We start from the raw sequence: 26,020 nt of genomic DNA, 5'->3' as shown, positions 1-26,020 counted from the left end.
CCCACACACCCCACAGCGCAGAGGAAGAGGAAGGGCTCCACATTTATTCCAGCTGCTGCAGCCGCACTGTGCTCCTGCACGCAGCTCCACTCTAAAAAACACTGTACAAAGCATCATCATAAAAAAAAACAAACAAACACAAAACACATGGCTCCACGCCTACGGAGGGGACACAACACCACCACGGCTCGGGTTTGGTCACTGTCCTACCCGCAGATCCTCCCCTAGGAGCGGCGCAGCCCCGCGCTAGTCGGAGTCGCTGTCGCTCTCCGCTTCTTTCACGTCCACGCTGAACTTGTACTCCTGGTCGCAGCCCATGTAGGCGTCGCTCATGAAGTACAGCGTGTAGTTGTGCGTCCCCGTGGCCGGGGCCACGAAATCCAGCTTCACCTAGGCAGCGAGGAAGAGCTCGTGTTGGGGCTGCGGGGGGCAAACGGCGGCCGCGGGGGTGGCCGGGGTGACGCAGCGCCCAGCCCCGCTCACCTTGGCTTTCTGCTGCAGCGTCAGGCGCTTGATGGAGATGAGGCTGTTGGACTTGGAGTCGCCGATCACCACCCACCAGCCCTCCTCGCGTTTCTGCGGGGGAAGAGAAGGGTTAAGGGGTGCCAGGGGGATGATCCCCAGCCTGGCTTACCGCCTGCAGGTCCGGCACGCACCTGGGGGAAGAGGGGAGCGATGACGGGGCCGGTGACCTCCTCCTCACGCTCCAGCTGCACCAGCACCACCACGGGCCCCCCGCTGCGTGGAGAGAAGCGAGGGACACGGTGAGGGCGTCCCCTGGGCTGACGCAGCACCGAGCGGCCGCGCCACCCTCCCCGCCTCACCTTCGGATGCTTTCCTTCTCCACCACCTCGTAGGACAGCTCGATGTTGGGGTAGCGGTTGCAGAAGCGGGCGACGTCGGCGATCTGGGCGTCGGAGAGCTGCAGCAGCGCGTTGCGGTCCTCGTCCTCCATCTCCATGATGTCGAAGACGCTCTCGACCCCCTGCGACAAAGCAGCTTTCAGCCCCGCGGCCACCCCACGATCCTCACGCTCCCGTCAGACCGTTCCCCATTCCCAGCACGGCGCCTTCCCCAGAGATGGGTAGAGGTTTTTTACCTTATCCGTGCAGCGCTTGATGTGCTCCGAGGTGAAGTGAGGCAGCTGCTTGAGGTAGGAGTCCTTGGACCACATGGCCTGGGTCACCATTTGCGCCAGCTCCATGGCGGCCAGCGCGGGGCTCAGCCAGCCGTTGCTGGACAGCACGTCCACGCACGCCTGGATCAGCCGGATCGCCTGGGGGCGAGGATGAGGACGGGTGAGAAGGCAGCACCGAGCCACACGCAGCGCGGGCGGGATCCCAGCCGCCTCCCTGTACCTTGCTGAGGATCTCCTCGGTGTCCGACTGCAGCTCGGCGCTCAGCTGCATGCGCGACAAGTGGGCCTGCAGCAGGAGGTTGGTCTTGACGTGGGGGTCGTTGAATTTGGGGTTGGTCAGCTTGTGGGGAACCTTCTGGGCCAGCTACAGAGGGAAATGACAAACATTTAGCCCTACAGAGCAGACAATGCAGGCAGCCCTCCTCGCTGTGACCCCGCGGGACACGTCTGTCCCCTGCAGATCTGCCACCGCTGGCAGCTCGGCGCGGAGGCGCTGCCGCTCACCTGCCGCAGCAGGTTGTCCTCGTGGTGCCTGATGGGGATGTTCTCGTACTCAGCAGCGTTGGAGATGATTTCAATCAGCCCTCGCACCTTGGTTTTGGCATTGAGGGACATGCTGAAGAGCTCTGGGCAAGACAGAAAAAAACAAGGTCAGGGAAAAGCAGGCGGCGTTCACCACCACGATACAAGAGAAGCCTTCAGGCAGACAACACCCAGCCTCGTGCTAAAGGAGGGAGTTTTATGCAACCACCCACGTGTGCAGAGCTTTCTCTACCCACAGAGCAGGAAGAGGACAGAGAGCTGGAGCACCAGCAAGTGCTCGTGTACGCCGCCCACCCCAGCAGAGCCCCTACCGATGGTGGTGTAGTTGATGTAGTAATAGGCTGCGATCATCCCCAGGTTCAGCGGGGCCACGTCCATCTCGTCCTCGATGCTGATGCACTTGGACTGCTCCAGGTCACTGAGGGTCTGCTCCACCAGCTCGGAGAGGTGATCAGACAGGTGCCTGTGGGACACGCCTGCAGGTACAGCAGCATCGCAGTGAGGCTCAGGAATTCCCCGGGACGGACAAAAGCTGCTCTTGTGGAAGCAGAGCCCCCGAGCAGAGGGTCCCCGGTATCCTCCCTCATCTCCCCCACCCCGTATCCCCGGGGCAGAGCCCTCTGCTCACCCTGCAGGTTGTAGTAGTTGGGGTTCTGGGTCATCCTGCGGTACAGGAAGGTCCAGGTGAGGTAATCCACCGCGTCCTGCTTGTTCTCTATGGTCTTGGTGACAATCTCGGCGTTGAAGTGGTCGTGCATGCAGTGGTCCAAGTGCGACTCCACGGGCAGGGGCTCGTAGAGGAATTTCTTGAAGAAATCCTAAAGCAGGGCAGGGGTAGAGGGGAGGGGATAAATAAACCCAGCACCTCCAGGATCCCAGAGCACCTCCCAGGCTGCAGGGCTCTCAGCGAGGGCTGCATCGGCCTGCCCGAACATCCCAGACAGGAGATGGACATTTGCAGGCCAGAAGCTGTGCCTGGCCCCTCACCCACCTTCTTGGACCCCTGGCACATGATGACACAGCGGCCCTCGTCGTCCTGCAGCGGGCGGTTAGCGTGGCCCACCATCTGCAGCACGTCGTAGATGGGGTAATCCACATACCTGGGGCACACAGAGGGTCGCTTTCATGAAGCTGCTCCAAAGAAAGCTACCGGGGCCTCGGACCCCGCAAGGACAGGGAGGAAACCCTAAGGGATCAGGGCCCCATTCCCTCGTGCCTGCCCTCCACACTCACGCGTGGATCTTGCCGTTGTAGTACTGCGTGTCCATGATGATCACCAGGTGCGCGGCGATGTTCATGCCCCAGCAGAGGCTGCGGGAGGCAACCATCACCTGCACTGCGCCTGCAAGGCACGGGGAGAGCAGTCAGCCCACCTCACAGCCCCTGCTGGGGTCACAGACATCTCACAGAGAAAGATGTGGAGGTCCTGCACTTGCACACACGGCTCTCAGCATACAGGGGAGCCCAGAAGGGAAGGTGGAGTTTAAGATCACAGCCTTTTGGGACCAGGGAGGCAGAGAGACCCGGACAGGCTGTTATCTCCAGCCCAAAGACTGCAGGCACTTTGGGGGAAAAGGGTTTAGGGGAAGAACAGCCGGTGCGTCCCCTTCTACCCCCTCACCAGAGCTGAAGAGCTGCTCCACCACGCGCCGCTCCATGGCCGTCAGCCCCTCGTGCAGGTAGCCCACCCCGTTGACGAGGGTCTCCTTCAGGGTGTTGTCATTCAGCTTGTCCAGGTACGGCACCAGATCCTTCTCCGCGCAGTGCAGGAACCTGACGGAGGCAGGGAGCAAAGAGACTGCTGGGCACAGCGAGCCTGGCCCTGTCCCCCCTGGGCACAGCAGGTGACATCTGATGACGCCAACCGATGGGAAAACCCTCCCCCAGCCCACTGAAAATGCCAAAATCCTGCCCCTGCCTCACTCAGAGGAGGGACAACGGCCCTGCACCGAATCCCCCGTGGCCACGGCACCGCTACCTTTGCCTCTGGACGTCCGAGGCGCACGTGGTGAGGATGTTGATGGCCGTGAGCCGCGTCTGCTTGCGGGACGGGACAAAGACGATGACCGGCTTCTTGGGAGAGTGCTTCATGATGGCGTGGTAAACCGGCTTGGCCATGGAGAGCAGGCGAGTCTGCGTGTGGCTGATGTTGAAGCCCTGCAGGGAAAAGGAGCAGGCAGCGATGCCATCCGGAGAGCAGGCAGAAGGGAAGGGGAAACGGGAAAAAGGCGACGGGGTCGTCAAACCCTACCTGGATGTGCAGCTCCAGCGGCACGGGGCGGACGTTGGGGTGGAAGTTGAAGGTGGAGGTGGCACTGCAGCCCAGCCAGTGCGCCACGTCCTTGGCGTTGGACAGGGACGAGCTGAGGGCCACGATGCGGATGGGCCGCTCGATCTGCGAGGAGATGTAGCGCATCCGGGAGCAGATGACCTCCAGCACGGGCTGCGGGAGGGATGGGACAGGTTGCAGCAGCAGCAGGAGGGAAGCACCAAGCCCCCCTCCTTGGGCACTTCAGCCCAAGCCCCCTCATGCACCTACAGCCATGGAGACCCCAGAGGACACCACTCCTGAGCTCCTCAGCTTCCCAAGGGACCTGGGGCTTCTGTCCAAGCCCACCCCACAGCTTGGGGAAAGATCCCAGCAGGAAAAGCTGACCTCAGGCCAGACGTTGCGTGAGCAGCCAGCCACCCCCCTGCAACTCCACATCATCTCCAAGACCCACACGACGACGAGGGGCACCCCAACGACCCGCACCCTCCCCCCCCCCCCAACGGCCATACCCCGTTCTCGCCCCCGATGAGGTGCACTTCGTCCACGATGAAGAGGTTGACGTTCTGGACGTTCTTACGCTGCTTCCAGCGCCGGGACAGGATGTCCCACTTCTCGGGAGTGCTGATGATGATGTTCCCTTTGCCCAGCAGCTTCAGGTCGGTGCTGGTCTCCCCCGTCAGCAAGACCACCTTCTTATTGAGGCGCTCCTGGAACTTTTCGTACCAGTCCATGAAGACCTGCCAAAACGCAGGGGATGCTGCTGTCAGGCTCACATTAGAGGAAATTGTACCGAGTCCTTGGGGACAGAGATGTGCAGCTGCCAACGTCAGCACGTCAGCAGTGGGGTGGCGTTTCTTTGCTCCCTCACAGACAGGAGGACACCACAGCTCAGCAGAAGCCTCAGGAACCATCCTGAGGGACGTGGCAGCTCAGAAGGGATGGGGAAAGTGGAACGGGACAAGAGGAAATAAACCTAAGCTGGAGCAAGGTTCTGGTCCTCCTCAGGACGCGGGGCCTACCTGCTCTGCCAGGGCTTCCATGGGGGTGATGTACACGCAGCGTCCCTCCGAGTTCTGGAGCAACATCCTCAGGATGGCAAATTCGGCACAAATGGTCTTCCCGCTTCCCGTGGGGGCACCCACAAACACATTGTCATCGCTGTTATAAACGGTGTTAAACACTGGGGGCAGACGGACAAGACAGAAGAGAGCAGCTTAACGTCATCTCCAAGGTTTTCTACCAGAGCCCTGGGAACAGGCAAGGACAACACAGCCCGGCCCCAGCCCGCACACGGAGGAGCTGTTTTAGGAGTTTCAGCCCAGGATCCACTGAACAGAGCACTCCGTGACACTACCTCCTCAGCGTGAACTCCCTATTTCCCTATTCTGGCTATGCCCAGGAAGATGAACACGGGCACAGCAGCTTTGCTTCACTCCCAACCCCGTCCCTACAAGCAGCACAGAGGGAAAAGTCTGGAGCCAGCTGGCTCTGCAAGGCTGAGCAGTGTCAGCACGGACACAGCTCCCAGGAGCAAACCTGCTGCCAGGCAGCCCCAGACAGGCTGCTTGGTGTACTTGAGGAATTTATCAAAGCTTCTTTGCCCCATGGAGAAAAATTTCAAGCTGTCAAGCCTCTAAGGCTAGGGGAGGCAGAAGGGATACATTTTTTTGCTGAGGAGTTCCTCACGTTACATGACGACACCTCACAAAAGCAAGGGCATGGCACTGTGAATGCCAAAACAGCCAGACCCCAGTCTGACCCAGAGGTGAGCAGAGCTGGTACCCACCCTGAGTCTGGATAGGGTTGAAGAAAGGGAACTTGTCCTGGTAGAGGCTCTCGAAGGCGCTGTTTCGCAGGGCGGACACGGGCAGGGGCTGCAGATCCAGCAGCTCAGTCGGAGGAGGGTATTTTTCAGGGAGGATCAGGTGGCGGAAGGAAACGGGCAGCTGGGTCTCGCAAGCTGTCAGACACACGCAGCATTTTTACCTCAGAGAGCGCTCCAGAGCTTTCATCTCTGAGCTGCCCCTCTCAAGGGGATCCCCAGCCCTCCTGTTGCTTGGATGGCAGAAATCTTTCCCCCACACAGCTCCAAAGGAGGTCCCGAAGCACCCTCAGACCCCAGGGAGAAGCAGGGGGGGCTGGCGGGGTGAGACTTACAGAGCCAGCGGTCGGAGACCACGCGGATGAAGTACTGCGGGGGCAAGGGCTCGAACACGGGCACAAAGAAGGTGACGAGGTGCTCGTCCTGCGCGTACTTGGCTTTCAGCAGGAAGTACTCGTGGTGCAGGATCACCTCGCTGTCCACGTCCTCCACCAGGATCCAGAAAGCTTCAGATGAGCCATGCACCTGAGCAAGAGCAGCCGTTACCTTCCTGCCAGGGTCCAGATCTCCCTTCTGGACCTCCAGGAACTGCTCAGCAGCTCTCCCGGAGCGTGGTAATTAGCCTGGTGGTACTTAGCTGCCCCCCCTTAATGACAGTGGCTCTTCTCCTGCGCACAGCTCACCTTCTCATCCCACTGGAAGTCAGGGGCGATAGTGAGCTCCACCTTCAGGGTGGAGCGGGTAATGGGCTGCAGGTGGACAGAGAGCTCCAGCTTTGGGAACAGATGGACGTATTTGTGGATTGTCTTGCCCATCTTGGGCATCCGGATCAGCTCCCCTGCAAGAGAAAGGCACCGCTGTCAGGACAGACAGACAACAGCAGCTCCCAGACCGAGCTGTGTTCACAGCATCTGCAAGCCAAGCACAGCTGGAAGGGTGCAGGTGCTGGGGCAAAGCTTCAGCTTTCTGCAGGGTGTACCCAGACCCCGTGGCTCTGCCTCTTCAGATGGGACCAAACACCCCAACCCCTGCGCCAAAACCTGGCAGAGGGGAACAAAGAGGCAGCCACCTCTCCCTGCTGCATTTGCCCCGCGCCTCAGTACCGATTTCGTTGTGGTTCAGGTCGTAGAGCCGCTCAAACGGGAAGTTCTTCTTCTCGATTTTCTTCACCACTTCTTCAGGCAGCTTCTTGAACTGGCGCAAAGGACACATGGACTGCCACCTGCGAGGACACCGCAGGATGAGACGGGCAAAGAAACAGGGTGAGGTGAGCAAAGCAGCAGACACAGCAGCCTTCAGAGCACCAGGTTCCTCCTGCTGCCAGGAACCAGCCCGCAGCCAGACACACGTGGTGGGTGGCAGCTTCACACCTTGGCCATGCTGGAGAACCTCATCGTGTGCCAGAGGCACCCAACCTGCAATCAGAAACGACCTCGGAGGTGTTCTGACTTACATGCGCTTGTCAATCATCTTGCAGAGGTTGAGGGTCTTGTCGGTGAGCTGCGCCCAGCCTCGGTTCAGGACTATCTCGAAGATGGCACGCATCAGCCGCCCAGCAGACTGCGGGAACAGAGAGCAGCTCTCAGCGCGTGGCTGGGATCATCCCAGTGACATTTCCTCCTTTCTACCCATTTTCCTGCCCAGCCACACGATGGTTTGAGCTCAGGTCCTTCATCCCAAACGCCCACAGGAGGAGCAATTACTCGACTCCCAGCCCTGGCAACCTGGCACTTGTGGAAGAAGAACAATGCTACATGCAGCCCTCCAGCGCGGAATTATCTCAGGATTTTGATTACAAATGGAAGACGCCAACGAAGATCTGATTCCCACACTGACAGGAGTTAGACCTCCTTTCCGCTGACAGCTCTAGTTACTTTCAAAGCCATTCACGAACACAAACTAAATCCCTGGGGTGCGAATTGTTGCCCCTCTTAGCAGGAAGACTGCGATGTGGCTGGACTGCAAACACCCAGGAGGAGATGGAGAGGCCCCAGCCACGTTCCCTCACTCACCTGGGTAACGTACACCATGTCTGCCATGAGAGCAAAGCCTTCCAGCTTCAGCTGCGAGATGAAGGCCTGGAGGAGCACGTTGATCTGGGGAAGGAGATCAGAGAGGGTCTCAGTGCCAGCTGGGTCTCCCCCGCGCCAGCACTGGTTCCAGAAGGTTCTGACACACAGCAGGACAGGAGTGGTCAGTGGGGCTGAGTGCCCTTTGCTGCAGGACAGCGAGCCCACCCAGAGCAGCGTCTGCAGCTCGTTGGGCATCTCTGACGTGTGATCCGGGACACCCCACAGCGGGAAGAGAACAGAAAGCTCCCCGTGAGCAGACCATGGTGGCATTTGGCACAGCAGCTCTCACAAGGATCACCCCTCCCTCAAAAGATGAGCAGAGAAGTCCCCTCCTGGGCAGGCAGGGCTCACCTTGGCGCTGGGCTCCTCGATGCTCTCCTTCACTGGGATTGGAACTCGCTCCAGCAGCTTCTGAAGCTCCAGTTTCTCCTCCTGCAGAAAGCCAACAGAGAGAGATGAGAACAGCCCCGCACAGGACAAGCTCTGCATCATCCCCGGCAGCACAACGACCAACAGCCTCAGGGCTGTATCGCTTGGGATGGGTTTGTGGCTCCGTACCTCCCTCACGGTGATGTTCCTGAACTCTGAGGACAGCGAGAAGACCCGAAACAGTTCGATTTCACTCAGGGTGGGCTTCAGGAGCTGGTTGTAAGTTTGCATCGTCTCGTTGGTGATGTAGTAGTGGCTGGCAATGCGGCCCAGCTCTGTCACCTACAGCAAGGACAAGCCAGTGAAGAAGCAGAAAGACACCCGACTGCTCACGGCGCAAACAGCAGATACTGAACAGCAGGGGAGACATTGCCAGGCAAGCCAAGTATGAACTCTCGGGCTACAAATCCCCCAGGAAAGCTGCTTTTCCTGGTACACAACTGCACATCTCACACCCTCCCCTTCTCATCTCATTCCCTCTGAGGCAATGAGAACACAACAGGAGTGTGAATTTGCTTAGAAGACAGCAGCAAACACACAGTGATGAGACCAGGGTTCACACTGGCTCTCTCTGTGCCAGCAAACAGCTCCCTGGAACCACAGACACACACAAAGGCAGGTCTGACTGAGGCAGCCCTCCCTGGGGTCTGTATTTCACCAGCGAGATGCCTCTTGCATCCTTTCTCTCAGCCAGAGGACGCTCCTGAACAGCTCTGCCTGTCCACAGCTCCTTTCCCAGGTCCCGTCTCACCTGGAAGTTCCCCGTCTTCTTGTCGTACTTCACCAGGTTGTTCTTGTCCAACATGAGGGCTGCGGTGTGGACCAGGTCCAGGCGGCGCTGGTCCAGCAGCGGATCTCCCTTCAGGTCATCGTGGGATATCCCATAGAGCGTGGGGGAGCGCAGCATGCGGATGTACAGGTAGGTGTAGCCCAGCCAATTCACTGCGTCCTGAGGGAACACCAAGGCACCGTCAGAGCCGCCAAAAAACCTTCCCCAGCAGCAAGGATGACGTGCCAGCACCAAGCCCAGTGCTCCCAGCACCGGTGTAGGACGCAGCGGGCTAAGCTCAGCTGAAACTTGCTGGGTCAAGATCAGACAGGAGCTGAGAAGCCCACTGGTCAATACACGACTCCTCTCCATCAGAAGAATCTTAAGGGGTTATAGAACATGAAAACCCACCCCCTACACACAGACTCTTCCCCAGTGTCCTTATCCATGGGGAAAACTCTGTCTGCTCTGAATGCCAGAAGCAGCTACCCATTTCCCCGACAGCTTGGCATTTCTCATGGCTGCCCTTCCAGATCCCTTAAAAATCTCCATTACATTTGCTCCCTGTGCACTGAAGAAATACGCTGCAAGTTCCTTTACTCCCCTGCAGCGACACTGCTTTTCCCCAGCACGGACCATCCTTTGCCTACCACAATTCCATCCGGCTCTCTGGGAGCAACGAGGGCTGCGTGTACCCAGAGGGCAAAGATTTGTGCTCACCTTTGCGTTCTGCACATTCCCGAGCACAGTCTCTGCATTCAGCATGTCTGGGAGCTTCGACACCATCTGACTTTCAATGGGGAGCTGCTGGTTGAGCAGGGACAGGTAATACTGCAGCTCTCCGTGGGATGTGATGAGGATCCCCTCACCTTTGGTATCGTACTGAGGCCTCCCAGCACGCCCCAGCATCTGAGAAATGAGAAAGCGAGGTCAGCAAAAGATAAGAGCTTTTAGCTTGGCAGTTTCTCCTTGCTGCTGTGACCTGGGGCTTTACATCCAGATTGCTCAGCCTGCCGTTACTTCTAGTTGGCAGGAGACACACATAAATATCTCAGATGTGTCTGGGCAAGATAATGGGAGAGGAATCATTTGTCTTCTCTGCTCCCGATCTGTTCCTCCTGTGCCCTCACAGCAGGGCAGCTCCCAGAACAGCTGAGAGTCTGGCAGTACGGAGCAGGGAGCCGCTGCACTGAGAAAGTACAGAAGCAGACCTCAAATGCACCTCAGCAGGAAGGGAAAAATCCAGCCCCGGGGCACGGCAACATCACTATTAGCAGAACTTCACCTGCAGGATGTCCAGAGCGCCCAGCTCAGTCCAGCGCCCCTTCTCAGGGCTGTACACCTGCGTCCCTTTGATGATGACCGTGTGAGCGGGGAGGTTCACACCCCAGGCCAGCGTTGCTGTGGACACCAGAACCTGTAGGAGCAGCAACAGCGATCAGCAAAACCAGGCAGAGGCCCCTTCCTAGCGTAAAGAGCATCCAAAACGTTGGCCAGGCACAACAGGGACAAGGGCTGGGAGCTGTGACTGTCTCAGCAGTTCAGCAGAGGAAGGTCAGACACAGCAGGGCTTGGGATCTTCAACCAAATTTGCCAGCTGACTGCACGACTCGGGGAAATGACCCTGGGAAAACCCTTTGCCTACCAGTTATAACGCAGACACTGAAAAGATCACTGTGCAGGAGTGCCCCAGCGCATTGCTATTTCCCACCAGAACCTCCTGTTTTGCTGAACAAGTTTTCCCAGCTAAGAAGCAGAAGCATTTAGATTTACTTTCCTCAGAGTTCACCCGATTTGTGAAGTTCTTTGGGTGACAAGCCTCGCCCCATGCTGAACTCCTGCTTTTTTGAAGCAGCTGGTTTCCTACTGAGCTGTTACATCCTTGTAAGAATCAGATAAAACTCAGTGCCTGATCTCCAGGATGAAACTTGTAGAGGAGACAGCCTGCTCTGGGACAGACCTCTAACTTTAAACACTCTTCTAGGTACTAGAGGAGATTTTGCCCTCTCCACTCCTGTCTACGTGCTTTTAATTTCTCTCCTGTCAAGGCTCTCTCCAACAGCCATTCTCAAGATTTTGCACAAAGGGCTAGTGGAAAACATGCTTCGAGCATTTCTTGTGAAGGACCTTCCCCGAACAACCATGCCTGGAGGAAGCAGCAGCTCCTCCTGGGAAGCGGGGCTCACCTGGATGTGCTTGTCAGCAAACAGATCCTCCACCAACGTCCGGTCCACTCGCGTCATCCCAGCGTGGTGGATGGCAAAGCCGTAAGGCAGAAGGTCCTTCAGCTCCAGGTTCTGCAGTAAAAACATAACCAGCGTGAGGGTTTCTGAGCCAAGCAACACCGGGGAGAACAGCAGCGACAGAAGGCAGCGTGTGGCCTAGAGGGCTGCAGATCTGTGACTGGAAGCACCTTTGGACCCGCGCTTCTGCTCTGGCCGTGTCAGAGCAGCCCTGACCACGCAATCACCTTGCACTGCTCAGCTTCTGTCCTCAGGACCTCGGTGGAGGCCGAGCCCTCCCGCAGGAAGAGGCCCAGGGTATCTTTCTCCAGACACATGTCCCTGATGGCCCGGGCAGTCTTTCCAGTCTCCTTCCTGGAGTGAACGAACACCAGCACCTGTCAACCAAGCACACGGCACCACTGCTGAGAGACAAATCACTGCGGCAGCTGGCAAGAATTCCTGACCCAAGCTGCTCTTCATGCTCACGATGGGAAGTTTAACAGATTTAGAATTAGCCCAGCTGCCCGGTGAGCCACGCTACTGCAGCTAGCACACAGCCAACAGAGCTCCTGATCTAACTGGGCAGCACCGCAAAAACTCCCCCAAAGAGAAGTGGACAGGTCATCCGCTGATCAGACAGCTGGCACGGAGAAGAGAAGTTTGTGTTCCTTCCCCTCCCAGCTGCCATCAACCACTCAAACCTACCCTCTTCGCCTCAGCAGCACTGCTGCAGCTACAGCAACTTGAAGTCTCACCACCATGGTTAAGTGTGTCAGGAACAACAAAATAAAATATCAAACCTGGTTCTTTCCAGCATGCTCCATAATCTTTTCGTAAACAATCTCGTTCATTATCTGGAAGCGCTTGATGGCTTTCTTCTCCGTGATACCCACGTAGGTCTGCTCCAGGGGCACCGGGCGGAAGCTGTCAGAAGAAAACCCAAGGCCATAAACGAGCAGAAGGGAGAAGCGCTGACACAAAGGTCTGGTCAAGAGGCATTTCTTCGGCCACACCACTTCCCCTACACAGATCCTGTATTTTGCATTACTGAGGTCACCACACTTCCTCGTGCCTCAGCTCACTCTAAGATTTGATGGCTCTGGTTCTGCCCTGTTAAATACTGCAGGAAGGGACAGCAACACTTGTTCTTATTTCATGGAATCCACTTGCTATGCGCACACTCAGGGAGCAAAAACAGTGTTTCAGAACTCCCACAATATTAATCCAGGCTTCCTCCAAACAGCTTCTGCAGCACACAGGGACAGCAGAGTTTATCTGCCTCCTCTAACGCGTATCCTGGCAAGTACAACACAGAAACCCTGACACGCATCCTGAGGCTGTATTTAACTGCTCTAGTCCTGAACGTGTGATTTCTGGCGTGTGTAAGAGCAAACAAAGACAAGGCTAAGCCAGGCGAAAGGCCCGGTGAGAGCCTGGCATCATCTGGCAGACACACACAGCTGCCTCCACAGGAGGCCGGCCTTCCCCACCTCTCCACAGCTACCCACAGTCAGAGCAAAACCTCTCCCAGCCTTTCGCAGTACCTGTTATCAAAATAGAACAAGCCTTTGGCAGGGTCCACTCTGAGGAACGTCGCCACGTCCTCGTAGTTGGGGAGGGTGGCGCTCAAGCCGACGAGCCTCACGTCCTCCTGCGTCATCTCGATGTTGCGGATGGCTCTGGCTACCAGCGACTCCAGGACGGGCCCTCGGTCATCGTGCAGCAGGTGGATCTCATCCTAAAGGGGGGAAACCACAAGAGTTCCACCCCTGCTCCAGCCTGGCTCTATTTTTTTCCTTTCCTAGCAGACCTGCTGAAGCAGGCTCACCCCCACAGCCCAAAATCAAGTCCGCAGCCAAGCACCAGAGACATTTTCAGCTGCCAACACGTGCTGAAGAGCCGCGTGCTCGGGGCTTTGCGGTGCTCACCAGGATGACGAGCCGCACCAGCTGGGTGTAGGTGCGCTCCCCTCCCTTGCGCGTGATGATGTCCCACTTCTCTGGGGTGCAGACGATGATCTGGGTGGCGCTGATCTCCTCCTTGCACAGCTGGTGGTCCCCCGTCAGCTCCGCCACGTTGATGCCGTACGTCGCCAGGCGCTAGGAGGAAGCCCGGGGCTGTTAGGCTGGATCAAGGCGCGTTCCCCAGGGTTGTGTTAGAGCAGCATGGCCCCGAGGCACTCGCTGGCAGCTTTATAGGATTCTATAGGATTCTATTTTATAGGATTTTATAGCCCAGGCTGGTATCCTGTACCAACACACCCTGAGAGCTTACTGAAGGCAGACTACACAAACAGAGATTAAGGAACAAGCCAACCCATACTCTCCTAGAAAGCTTCTGCCAGACCTTCTATCCTTCTGCAAGCATAACAAAGCCACCGCAACACAGCTCCGCTTGCCCAACCTCCAGTTCAAGCAGGGCGGGCCCAAAGCTCTCCTTACCTTCCCAAAGCTGCCCACCATCTCCTGCACCAAGGACCTCATGGGTGCGATGTAGATGATCTTGAAGTCATCCACGTTGATGGTCCCGTCCATGTTGATGTGCTTCCCGATTTCTCGCAGCATGCACATGAGTGCCACGTTCGTCTTCCCAGCGCCCTAGATGGCAAGCAGAACCAGTCCCATCAGATTCACATCCTCTCCTGGATGAAGGTATTTCCCAGAGCAGCCACTCTTTTCTGCCCAAAAAGATCATTCTTCCAGAGGCTAACGAAGTATTTCTCTTCCCCCTCCCCATCACAGGGAACCCGGGTGTCAGGATCCTTACCGTGGGAGCACAGAGCAGCAGGTTCTCATCCGACTCCAGCGCCGCACGGTAGAGTTTGCTCTGAATACGGTTCAGTGTTTTAAATCCCTCAAATCCAGCCTGGGCATATTTGGGCAACTTTTCCACGGAAACCAATTGCTGAAAAGGGAAAAAAAAAAAAAAAAAATCAAACTCGATGCCTTTGTTTCAGTTCCTCACAGGCTGCAGGGCACATGTGAGACCTCAGAGACACGCTGGGGAGCAGCGGGGTCATATTGTCTCCAGATGGCAGAAAGAGGTGAAGCCCCGTGCCCTGCGATCACGGAGCAGGTTAGGGAGAGATCAAAGCAGGCACATGAGCCTGCCTGTGCACTCCCAGCAGCACAAGCCACAGCTGGCTGCACCATCAAAAAAGCAAATCCCCGCCGTGTTCTCCTGATGGAACGGATCAGCCCACATTTCCGCTGCCCAGCACTGATCAAAAGAGTTAATTTCTCACATGGTGTGCAATGCATCAGCCAGACCTCTGGCCCAGCTGCCTCACACAGCACAACGGTGAAATGGGAGCAACAGCAGAGCCGAGGGCTCAGCACAGCAGCCGAGTGGGGCAGGGGTGTCCTGAGACAGAACAGAAATCAGGAACCCTCCCCGGCCACATGAAATCCCTTAGCTTAAAGCAGCGATCCTTCAAGAAATTTGGAAAGGGGTCACACCATACGAAGGCCGGCTGAGTTCCAGGAAGTATCAGCGATACTGAGAGCAACTCAGCGCCAAATAAGTGGCAACAAAGCAGGTCACCGACCTCTTCAGAGCCAAAAGGCTTCGGCTTCAGGGCCGGCACGTGCACCTCCTCGTAGCCCTTGCGCTGCCTGCGGAAGGAGCCGTCGGGCAGCTGGCACCGCTTGTTGGCCATGAAGTGACTGCCCTGAGCGAACACCAGGTCCTCCAAGTCCAGCACCTGCCGGGGAGCCAGCGCCTACAGACAGCAAAGGGAGAGTGAGACAGGGAAGAGGCGAGGAGCGGAGAGCCCCTTCCTGGTGCTTCTGTCCTGGGACTGCCGGTAAAGAGACTGCATCCAACCGGCAAGCGCCTCTTCGGTGCACGAGGGGCTTGTCCTGGGCATCTTCCCAGCCACGACACTTCAAAAAGACTTTTTGCACTTAGGACAGGGCTAGGAACTTTGGACAGGGCTTTGAAGAGTCTCACCTCTCCTCCCTGGTCGAGGTCCATGGTCTCCAAGTCAGTGTCCATCCGGGACTGACGGACACGCTCCCGCCGGGAGCGCTCCTCCTGCAAGGAGAGCAGAACTGAGCTCTCCGCAGAGCAGCGCCCACACGAGAGCTGCCCAACCTCCTCCAGACCTGGGGGCTCTCCTGCCACGCACAGCTCCACACCCTGCCAGCCTGCACAGCCCGAGTGCCCCACAGCAGGACTTTTCTCAAGTACAGGCATTCGTGTCACCAGAACCTGTGATTCTGGGCAGTAGTTTTTTGGTCCAGGACCTAAACTTACTTTGCAGGAGAGCACAGAAAGAGAAGCAGGGAGTGAAGGCACACAAACCTGCCCTACTAAAAGCCCAGTGCACAAAACTTGCCAACAGCACTCCTCAGAGACACAAAACTGGCCCCTCATGTCGACGTAACTGTTGGTTCTTTTTTTAGCTTGGTTTGTTTTTTTTTGATTGGCTTGTGCTTTTTTTTTTTTTTTTTTAGTGTAACAACGAAGCAGGAATATGATGTTACTCCAAAATAACAAAACAAGCCCACGCTCAGTCACGGAGCTGCTATTCTCCAAAGGCCAAGCAGAGCAAATCCAGCACCGCAGTAAGCCTGTGGAACGCTGCTCTGAATTGTTTCTTGGCCCGCGGTGTTCAAACACTGGTGATTAGGATTTGAACGGAGGTGAGCAGAGCGGTTCATGGCAGCAGGCCTCGCACTGAGGGGGCTCAGAGGTGAAGCAGAAACGTTACTAGAAAGTTAACACCAGCACAAAGACGTGAAACTTGCACACATCAACGTTTTTCCTGGGAAAAGCAGCCATCTGAGCCACTTAAAATAGCAGACGATAAACACGCTGCCTCTCAGCTGAGTCTCAGTGGTCACCTAAGCAACATTTCCCATGCTTACGAGATCCCAGCTGACTCAGCAGGCTCCTCTCACGCAAACAAAACACGCAGCTGAGTGACACAGCTCAGGCAGCAGCAAGGATCCTACGGTTCCCCTGCTCGCCCAGCCTTACCCGGATGAGATCTTCCTTCTCTGTCTCGTGCAGCTGATACAAGAACTTGGACAGCTCAGGGTCTGCTTCCATCTTCCCCATTATCCTTTCTTTTTCGGCTTCGCTTTGGGCACTGGCCAGCAAAGTGCAGTACAGGACTGAAGAGAGGAAATTAAGAGATGGCAGGCGGTCATAGGGCTAGAACCAGGAGGAACAAGAAGAACCCGAACTTCACAAAGCAACACGGAGGGCAGTGAAAAGCCCTGGGTGGCACTAGAACCGGGTGTCAAAACAGGAAACCAAGGTGGCAAGGTGATGGGGAACACCACTCACTCATCATCCGATGCTGCCGCAGCACTTTAATGAAGTCGAAGGTGTTAAAGCCCAGGAGCAGAACGAGCTGGTTCTCACATTCCCGGTCATCGCTTGCAGTCTGGCAGAAGACACGAGGCACAAGCAGTTACCTCTGCACCGTGCAGGAGAATCCCTCTTTGCACAAAGTAAAACAAGAACTGAACTCAAGTGGAAGCAAACAACAGCTCCAGGCAAGACGAGGTACCTGACTCAGGCTGCAGATAAGAATCCCACCCTGTCTGATTGCCCCCATCCCCATGAGTCACGACACTCAGCACACGAGCATCAGCCCCAAAATTAGCAGGGCAACAGGCCTGGCTTACGACGATCTCCCAGCAAACACTGTCAGAAAAACCAATCCCCTTGGAAGAACATCTCTCTGCGTGTTACGACCTCTAACCTCTGCTCCAGTGCCCATCTTGTTGGCACACGCGGGATAGCAACAGCTGCACTTAATCGTTTAGTTTGAAGAAAGGGAGCGTGCGGTGTCAGGGCAGCTCCCTGCCTCCCTGAAGGGTCCTGGCGGAATCCTGCCCATCGGCAGGCCGCTTACCTTCAAGATCTCCAGCACTTCGTCTGCCTTCTTCTGGGACACGATGGCGTCATCGTAGAAGCGGCTCAGCTGCCGCTGAAGCCAGAAGGCATCGATGTCTCGGGGGTGCAGGTCCTTCTTCTTGGAGCTCATCAGCTCCCCTGATGCCACGAGCTTGGGAAAAAAATAAATAAATACATAAAAATAAAAATAAAAACAAAAACGTCATCTTCCTCCAACAACAAAGCGGGCACCTGACCTCTGTGCTGCGGAATGAGCGTTTTGGGGCTCCCCCTACCCACCCAGAGGAACCTGGAACCCGCTGCAGCCGTTTGGCTGCCAGACCCCTCACCCTGCCATGTTACTTCTGGCCTGCACCAGACAGCAGCCCTCAAGGCCGCCTTCCACCCGCCGACGAGCTTAACTCCATCCCCAGCCCAAAAGGATCCCTGGCTCCCCTCCAGATGACCCCGAATCACGTTCCACGTCCTCCTCGGTGACTCACGTTGGCCGAGAGGGTGCAGCGGACGACAGCTTCGTCTCCCTCCATGTCGTCATCAGACGCCTCGTCACGCACTTCGCCATAGATGTCCTCGTCCCCTTCCTGTTGGAAGAGGAGTTCCCGTAAGCAGCTCTCACAAACATCAAAGAGAAGCTTCCCCTCGACAGAAATGAGCGATCTGCCAACTCCTTCCTGATGGGAAACTGAGCTTGTGCTTTTAACGTCAATATAAGGCTGCTGCTCAGGTAGAGGAGGGTGCAGTACACTTATTTTGACTCTTAGAATCCTACAGAGAGGTTTTACTGGTGACTCCAGCAGGCTCACATTTGTCTCTCTCATTCTCTCAGCTTCTTCCAGAAACAATCCCAGCGAGCATTTCTGTGAAATACTTCCAAACAGCGCATTTGAATTCATCCCTTCCTCCTGAGCTGTCAAGTTTCCCCAAGAGATCTAAATACCACCATCTGTTTTCCATCGTACTGACTCATGATAAGCCTTGGATTAGCAAGATAATCAACAAATCCTCCCAAAGCCAGGAAGCGGCATCTAAAATAATCCCTCCTCTCCTTCCTGGCAGAGAGAGCCCGGCCCGAGCCCGTGCCCACTTCCCAACACGCCCGAGGGACACAGACAACAGTCCCCGTGCAGGGGCTCAGCTGCCAGGCTGCAGCTCCTCATCGCTCACCTCCTCGTCAGACTCGAACTGCACGTTCACGCCGTACGTCTCGTCAATGTTGTCATCTGCAGGGAAGAGCGGAGTTAATTAAGCAGAAAATCTGGGGGCCATATGCAAGGCTCGCAGCTCCCCGCACCCCACCTCTGCACGCCCGAGAGATGAAAAGAACGGCATTTGGGGCTTGAAAGCTCTCCAAGCGTTTCCTAGGCTGTGTGAAAACGCGGCCCCTGGAGCAGCGCTGGGCCTGGCAGTCCCCGGGGCCGCAGGACGGCGCGTGTGCCCGTACCCATGTTCTGAATTTCCTTGTCGCCGCCGTAATCGGTGATCTTCTTGCCCAGGTTGACCAGCACGTGGTAGCGCGTGTCGTCCGTCTGCCCCAGCAGCAGGTCGATCTCCTTCCGCCTCTCCTTATCGCGCAGCTTCTCGTTCTTCAGCACTGCCAGCACCTCGTCGGCAGCCCCGCAGAGGATGTCGCGTGGCTGCGGAACGAGTCACACCACACGTTTGATGTGGGGAAGGGTTCGGTGCCGGGCCCCCTTTCTCCTCGGAGCAGTCCCACCCTGTCCCGGCCCCGTCCCACGCCCTCACCTGGTCTCCGAGGGCGGCCTGGATGAAGCTCAGCAGCACCTCGTAGGTCTCACGCGTCTCCTTGGTCTTGGGCTTGTAGATGATTCCCACCATCTCGTCAATGCCCTCGGACAGCAGGGTGTAGCCCTTCATCTTGTTGATGTCGTGCCTGTCCTCGTCACGCTTCCTTCTCCTGCAAGGGGGGAGCGCCTGGGTCAGGCCCCGAGCGGGGACTTCTCCAGCCAGCACTGCCACGGGACGAAGTTTGTCACCACACACGGGGACAGACGGACACCTCCATCCCTATGGGCTCACGAGAAATCCCAAAAGTGGCGATGCCACCTTGGTGCCCAACTGCCACCGGTGAGGACTGGGAGCAGGGGGCTCAAGGCAGCACTCTGAGCAGCTCTGTCCCCCTGCCCGTAAGTCCTGTGGGACTGTGGGGGCGGTGCTCTCATCGGGCTGTTATTGGGCCCCTCACTGCAAGAAGGGCATCGAGGGCCTGGGATGCATCCAGAGCAGGGCTACGGAGCTGGGGAAGGGCCTGGGACACAAGGCCTGTGAGGAGCGGCTGGGGGAGCTGGGGGGGTCGGGCTGGAGAAGAGGAGGCTCAGGGCAGAGCTCATTGCTCTCTGCAACTGCCTGGAAGGAAGGGGTGGGGGGCTGGGGGGCGGCCTCTGCGCACAGGGAACTGACAGGAGCAGAGGGAACGGCCTCGAGTTGTGCCAGGGGAGGTTCAGGTGGGGAATGAGGAGCCATTGCTGCTCAGACAGAGCAGGCAGGCACTGGGACGGGTTGCCCAGGGAGGTGGGGGAGTCCCCGTCCCTGGGGGTGTTCAAGGAGGGGTTGGACGTGGTGTCTGGGGACAGGGTTTGGTGGTGACGGTGGTGGCAGGGGGATGATTGGACCAGATGATCTTGGAGGGCTTTTCCAGCCTCGGTGATTCCATGATTCCAAGAAAAAACAAAGGAACAGATTAAGCTTTAATTTCGCACTTCACTTTTATCTTCTTGGAGCAAGCACCCTCAAACAAAGCAAGTGAGCCGCCTGCACACCCCAGGTCGGCGGCTGTTAGCGCGCAGCCCTGCGCTCAGGCCACCGAGGCATTTTCACCACAAAACCCTCAAATTCTCCTACATTTACAGGACTAAAACCAACAGAGGATGGTTTAACTTAACATGTTAAGTGATGATGTTAACATCACTTAACACCATGGAAGCCAGACAAGCTGCGCGGAGCTTCGCCCCCCCTGCCCCCACTCACTTGGCGCGCCGCTCCTCCTGCATCTGGGGCTTGGTGCGCTGCGCCTTGTCCCCCATGCGGGTGCCCTCCAGCTTGCCCACCAGCGACAGCACCTCGCCCGTGGGCTCATCCCGGCGCGTCCGGTCGATGAGCGAGCGGTCGGCTTGGAGGACGAGGTTGGAGTTCTGCAGGACGGAACGGCGCCCGGTCACCGACCCTTTACGCCCTTATTTCCATCCCTTTACCCATTTACCGACCCTTTACACCCTTATTTCCTCCCCATTTACCCATTTACCGACCCTTCATGCCCTCATTCGCCCTCCATTCACCCGTTTGCCGACCCTTTACACCTTTATTCCCATCCCTTTACCCAGTTACCGACACTTTTCACCCTTATTCCCCCCGTTCACCCGTTCAACGACCCTTTACACCCTTATTCCCATCCGTTCACCCATTTACCGACCCTTTATGCCCTTAACTCCCCCGCTCACCGACCCTTTACACCTTTATTCCCTTCCCTTTACCCATTTACCGACACTTTTCACCCTTATTCCCCCCGTTCACCCGCTCACCGTCCCTTTACGTCGCCGTTCCCGCCCCGCCACCGACCCCTTACACCCTTACTGCCCCCCCCCCCCCCCCAAACCGTGCCCGTGGCGGCTCCGAGCCCCTCAGCGGGCTCAGCACCGGGTTACCGGCGGCGTAACGGGGTAGGGGGGATGGAGAAGGAGCAGGGGGAGCCCCCGGTGCGGCCGGGGCCTGAGGGGGTGGGGGCGGGGAGGGAGCCCCCTGGGCCCGGAGGCCGAGGCCCGGGGAGCGAAAGCGGGGTCCCGGGGGTCTGGGGCCGTGCCCCGGGAGGCGAGGCCCGGTCCCGGTGCTGGTCCCGGTGCCGGCACTCACCGCCTTGTACTCATACTGCAGGCTGCGGGCGGTGACGTCCGCCATGTTGCCGCCGGGCTGGAGGAGGCCGCGCCGCCGCCGTGCCCCGGTTCCCGGAGCGGAACTTCCGGGCCGAGCGGAAGCGGCCCGCTGCCGGGCCCCGCCGCGTGCCCACGACCCGGAAGCGCTTCCGCCGCGCGGCGCCTCACGCGCGCTGCGCCTACACCCCCCAGCATGCCCCGCGGCGCGCAGGGGCGGGGACGACCCCCTCCCGTCCTCGCTGATTGGCTGCGACCTCCAGGAGGCGTGCCCTCCCCTCGTGCCCTCATTCTCCTCCCCCAAACACCCGACGCCGATTGGCTCCTCCGCAACGCCCCCCCCGCTCCCCTATTGGCCGCCCCGCGCGTCACCGTTGGCCGTTAACCCCTCAATCCGGGCCGGCCGCCTCCCATTGGCTCCCCGCGGCGCGAGCCCCGCCTTTTCCTCGCAGCCCCGCCCCCTCCGCCGCCATCTTGAAGCCGGCGCTGCTGAGGGAGCCCTGCCCGGCCCCGCCATGACACCGCCGGGGCGGCGGGAGGAGGCGATGGCGGCGCCGCCGGGGGAGCTGCGCTGGTACCAGATCCCCCTGTCCTCCGCCCGCGTGCCGCGCTCCGGCCTCTTCAGCTACAGCTTCCAGGCCAGCCTCCGCTCCTACCAGGAGCTGCGCGCCCGCCGCCGCCTGCGCATCGGCCGCCCCGTGGCCCCGCCGCCCCCCGGCCTGCTGGCCCCGTGGCCGCCCCCACCGCCACCGCCACCACCGCCCGGCCCGCGGGCACCGGGAGGGGCTGGGGGGACAGGTGAGGGGGTGGGGAGGGTGATGGGACACCCCCTGAGGCACCCCCGGGATATCGGGGTGGGGGTGGCCCCGGTGTCGCCCCCAGGGTTGTCCCCACAAGGGGCACGGGGCAGCAAGTGACCCCGTTGCCATCCCCGTTGTTGCCCCCAGGAAGGGCACGGGGCGCTGGGGGGAGCCCGGTGTCATCCCTGGTGTTGTCCCCAAAATATGCACCCCGTGACTCCGTTGCCATCCCCATCGTCATCCCCAGGGTCACCATGGGGCACCGGGTGGCTGCAACCCCAATGGCATCCCCAGTGTCGTCCCCAGGATGGGCACGGGATGCCCAGTGACCCCAGTGTCATCCCCGGTGTTGTCCCCAGAATGTACACAGGGCAGCTGGGGACCCTGTTGCCATCCCCAGTGTCATGGCGTGGGTCAGTGGGGTGGCTGCTGACCCCGGTGTCATCCCCAGTGCTGTCCCCAGGATGGAAACAGGGCGGCCAGTGACCCCGGTGTCATCCCCAGGATGGGTACGGGGTGGCCAGTGTCGTCCCCAGTGTCGTCCCCAGAGTGGACACAGGGCACTGGGGTGGCTGCTGACCCCAGTGTCACCCCCAGGGTGGCCAGGGGGCAGCTGGTGACCCTGGTGTCATCCCCGGGGTGGCACAGGGCGTTGCTGCCCCAAGCAGCCCCGTGCTGACCCCCGCCCTGTCCCGGCAGCCCCACAGCTCCCCACCGAGCCCCCCGGCACCCAGCAGGAGCTGAGCAGAGCACGGCAGCCCCGCGGCCCTGCTCGGCCCCACGGCAGGCAGCGGGACGCGGCACCGCGCCGGGAGGAACCGCGCCATCCATGCCACAGCCCGGTGCCGGAGGTACCCACGGGGATCCCCGGGGCTGCCGGCAGCCGTGGGCAGCACGGCACGGCCAGGACGGCGCCGCGGGGAGCAGAGGAGGCAGCGGGGAACACCACGACGGGCTGGGAGTCCCCAGGGGACAGCGAGGACGACCTGATCCCGCTGCGGGACCTGCTGCTGCTGGGCAGCGCGCCCCCGAGCCCCGCCGAGCCCCGCAGGCGCCTCAGCCCCTACCCCGTGGTGCTGAGCCCTCGGCGGGGGTCTGGGGACGTCCTGCCCGGCCCCGGCCCTCTCCGTGCCCGGCCCCAACGCCCAACGCCCCTCACCAACAGCCTGGAGGCTCTGCTGCGGGAGAAGAGGTGAGGCCGCCCCCGAGGGCGCACGGGGACGGGATCCCCGGCAAGACCTCACCCCGCCCGCCCTCACCGCCCCCCCGTGCCAGGGAGCAGCGCCCCGCGCCCGCTCTGCCCTGGGTGCCCGTGGACGACGGCAGCCTGCAGGAGCCCCCGGGTGACGCCGCGCAGCTCCCGGAGGAGCACAGGTACGGCCGCCACCCCCCCTGGGCACCCCTCCCGGGGGGGGCTCCGTGCCCCCCGCCGCCCCCTCAGCGCCGTGCCGTGCCGCCCGCAGGCTGCTCCTGGCGCTGTTCGGCGTGGAGCCGCGGCTCATCCCCACCGTGCACCCCGGGGAGCCGATCTTCAGCGCCCAGCCACCGCCGGCAGCGCCGCCCAAGCTCGACGCCCGCGGGCTGCAGCCCCACAACATCCTGGAGGGGCTGTTCCTGTGGTGAGAGGCTGCCGGGGGGGGGGGACACAGGGACACAGGGACACAGGGACGCGAGGCGGGTGCCTCTCACCCCTTTTTTTGTCTCTCCCAGCGCCTCACCCACCGGTCAGGCGGCGTTTGTGCGCTCCGGGCTCCTCAGCCTGCTGTACCGCTGCGGCACCGCCTGCCCGCCGCCCGTCCTGCGCTGGCTGTTCCAGGTGAGCCTCCGCGGCCAGGAGGGGCCAGGAGGGGGGCCCTTTCCCCGCGTGGGCCCCCCCTTCCTGCTCACCCACCCCCTTCCTCGCTTTGGCAGCTGATGTGCCTGCGGCCGGACACCACCAACGCCTTCCAGGCGATGCTGGACATCTGGCTGAGCACCGGCGGTGAGCGCGGGGTGGGCGCGGGGCTGCCTCGTCGGGGTGCCCTCCGGAACCCCCCCGGGCGTGCTCCCCGCCCGCTGTCACCGTCCCCTTGTCCCCAGGCGAGCCCTGGTGCCCCACGCTGCAGGACATCGGCCAGGCCTTCGCTCACCTGGGCGCCGACCTGGGCGTCCTGCGCCGCCGCCGCCTGCTGCCCCCCGAGCTGTGCCCCGTGATCGAGAGGTGAGCCCCCCATCGGCACGCGCACCCTTGGGTGGCACCACCCCCCCGTGCCAACCCCTCGTGCTCCCCCCAGGCTCCCGGATCCATCCTGCTGCCCGGGCCGGGCGAGCCTCGATGCCGCCGGCACGCCGGCCTTGGTGACGCAGTTTGGGGACATCTGCAAGGTGGGAGCCAGCCCCGTCCTGCACCACCCCTTCGTTACGGCCCTCCTGCTAATCGAGCAACACCAGCACCCTTTGGGGTCGCCCCCACCCTCCCCCTGCCTCACTGGGGGGTGTCGGAGCCCCCCCGCTGACCCCACACCTTCCCCTTCAGTTCCTGGAGCTGTGCGTGGCCGCCCAACCGCGCCGCTACCCGGACCGTGCCCGCCGGCTGCTGCTCGCCCTGCTCTGCTTCCTCGGCCTCGACCGGGCGCTGCGCCGCCAGCCGCTGCCCGACCTGCAGCAGCTCCTGCTCTGCCTGCTCGAGGGCATCGCGGACTGGCGGGGACAGGTACCGGGTACCGGGGGGGTGGGGGCTCGGCCGCCCCGCGCCCCGCCGGGAGCCCCGCGCCGCCGCTCAGCACCCCCCTGCCCTCTCCCCGCAGCTCCCCGCGCTCTGCCTGTCCCTGAGCCAGCTTTCTCAGCACCACCACAACCTGCTGGCCCTCGTGGGGCTGCTGCCCGATGTCACCAGCAGGGGCAGGTAGGTCCCCAGCTGTCCCCGTACCGGGGACGGGGACCCCGGCGGGAGCTGGCAGGGCCCCTCGGGCTCGGTGCCACGCGGCGCGGGCTGGGCCGCGTCTGGCTCTAATTCCTTTATTCCAGCCGGTTGCGCAGGCACAAAGCGGGCAGGAACCGGCTGCCGGCGCTGCCACCCCTCGCCACGAGCAGCCAGAGGGCACCGGGGTGACGCTGGCGCTGCGGGGACAGCGCGGCTCTGGCAGCGGGGCCGGTGGCACGCGCCCCGTCCCTACGCTCTTCCCCCCCTCTCCCCAGGCAGCTCCGCAGGCGTCTGAGCCTCTGCATCATGGCCCGGCTGCTGGGCAAGCCCCCCGGCGTCACGCTGCCCTTCGGGGCAGAGGTGGGTGAAGCCCCCCGTGCCCCCCTCGGGGGTGGCGGTGTCCCCAAGTGTCCCTGACCCTCGCTGTCCCCGCAGCTCCTGGCGCTGAGCCGGCTCCTGGAGCTGTCCCGGCCGGACACCCTGCAGTGCCTGTCACCCCACGGGCACCCCGCTGAGCACCAGGACTCCGAGCAGGAGGTGGGGACGCCCCTGGGGACCACAGGGGTGACGTTGGGGGGGGTTTGGGGACACCCCCGAGGTGCCACCAGCTGCCCGCACCCCGCAGGCCTGCTACCTGAGCCACAGCCTCCTGCGCCTCGCCGACGCCGTGGTGGGCAGCGAGCGGCCGCCGGGCGAGCAGAGGGTGAGTGGCAGCCCCGAGGGGGGGGGGGCGTTGGGGATACCGGGGGTCCCCTCGGTGTCCCTGACCCCCCCCGGCATGTCCCCGCAGGGCCACCTGGAGCGTCTGTGCGCGCAGCTGGACCGCCACTTCGGGATGGGGCTGCGCGAGGGTTCGGGGCTCCTCTTCCGCACCCAGCTCAAGGGCCTGGCCGCCCTCCTCTATGTCAAGTGGCAGGACCTCCTGGTGTAGCGGGGGGGGGCGCGCCGGGACCCCCCCGAGGTGCTCGGGGTGAGGGCGCAGCCCCCCGGGGTGCCCCCCACCCAATAAACCCCCCCCCGACCCACCGAGCCCCGGTGCCGCCTCCGTGTGGGGATGGGGAGCCCCGGAGGGGGGGGTCCTGGGGTTTGGGGGGGGTCTTGGGGAGATTGGGGGCGTTGGGGGGGGTCCGTGGGGGGGGCGCTGGGGGATTTGGGGAGGGTTTGGGGGGATTTGGGGGTGGGGGGTCCCCCCGGGGGTGCCCCCACGGCCGCGCCGCGCTAACGGGGGGTGCGTGGGGAGGGTGGCGGGGGGGGGTCCCGGGGTTCCTCCCGGTGCCGGTGCCGCTCGGACCGACC

At 60.7% G+C, this 26,020-nt stretch overlaps 2 protein-coding genes across 2 annotated transcripts; one reads left to right on the top strand and one right to left on the bottom strand.

Moving 5' to 3' along the window:
• Positions 1–30: 30 nt before the first annotated feature.
• SNRNP200 (small nuclear ribonucleoprotein U5 subunit 200) lies at positions 31–21,134 on the bottom strand. The gene is made up of 45 exons (XM_082779523.1): positions 21,006–21,134; positions 20,127–20,290; positions 18,885–19,056; positions 18,583–18,775; positions 18,306–18,361; positions 17,624–17,722; positions 17,140–17,292; positions 16,566–16,665; positions 16,254–16,390; positions 15,222–15,305; positions 14,818–14,991; positions 14,037–14,174; positions 13,712–13,867; positions 13,199–13,369; positions 12,815–13,008; positions 12,071–12,194; positions 11,516–11,665; positions 11,232–11,342; positions 10,331–10,462; positions 9,766–9,954; positions 9,028–9,225; positions 8,406–8,558; positions 8,199–8,279; positions 7,788–7,871; positions 7,229–7,335; positions 6,879–6,997; positions 6,459–6,613; positions 6,111–6,300; positions 5,740–5,913; positions 4,973–5,133; positions 4,463–4,690; positions 3,933–4,124; positions 3,660–3,838; positions 3,303–3,454; positions 2,915–3,023; positions 2,673–2,781; positions 2,310–2,499; positions 1,993–2,157; positions 1,643–1,764; positions 1,359–1,502; positions 1,100–1,276; positions 825–985; positions 657–738; positions 484–576; positions 31–390 (listed from the first exon to the last, which is right to left on the bottom strand). The coding sequence occupies exons 1-45, from the start codon at positions 21,048–21,050 to the stop codon at positions 247–249; spliced, it is 6,411 nt and encodes a 2,136-aa protein (XP_082635649.1). The 5' UTR covers positions 21,051–21,134; the 3' UTR covers positions 31–246.
• On the top strand, positions 21,049–25,699 carry FAM178B (family with sequence similarity 178 member B; the record flags this gene model as incomplete). The annotated part of the gene is made up of 14 exons (XM_082779591.1): positions 21,049–21,820; positions 22,792–23,014; positions 23,098–23,196; positions 23,286–23,441; positions 23,533–23,638; positions 23,734–23,803; positions 23,902–24,022; positions 24,096–24,186; positions 24,338–24,514; positions 24,609–24,706; positions 25,000–25,084; positions 25,160–25,261; positions 25,350–25,427; positions 25,515–25,699. The coding sequence occupies 14 exons, from the start codon at positions 21,049–21,051 to the stop codon at positions 25,653–25,655; spliced, it is 2,319 nt and encodes a 772-aa protein (XP_082635717.1). The 3' UTR covers positions 25,656–25,699.
• Positions 25,700–26,020: the final 321 nt, after the last annotated feature.

Source organism: Aythya marila (assembly GCF_965140915.1).
Source record: "Aythya marila genome assembly, chromosome: 26".
NCBI lineage: Eukaryota > Metazoa > Chordata > Aves > Anseriformes > Anatidae > Aythya > Aythya marila.
This window is presented reverse-complemented; position numbering and strand designations above follow the sequence as displayed.

Coding starts and splice junctions, on each gene's coding strand:
- SNRNP200 (XM_082779523.1), bottom strand. CDS start 21,050: ATGGCGGACGTCACCGCCCGCAGCCTGCAGTATGAGTACAAGGCG. Junction 18,362..18,582: donor CAAGGAAATTCAGAACATGG/GTACGGGCACAC, acceptor TCTTCCCTGCAG/ATGACAACATTGACGAGACG. Junction 6,614..6,878: donor CCTGAACCACAACGAAATCG/GTACTGAGGCGC, acceptor TTTCTCTTGCAG/GGGAGCTGATCCGGATGCCC.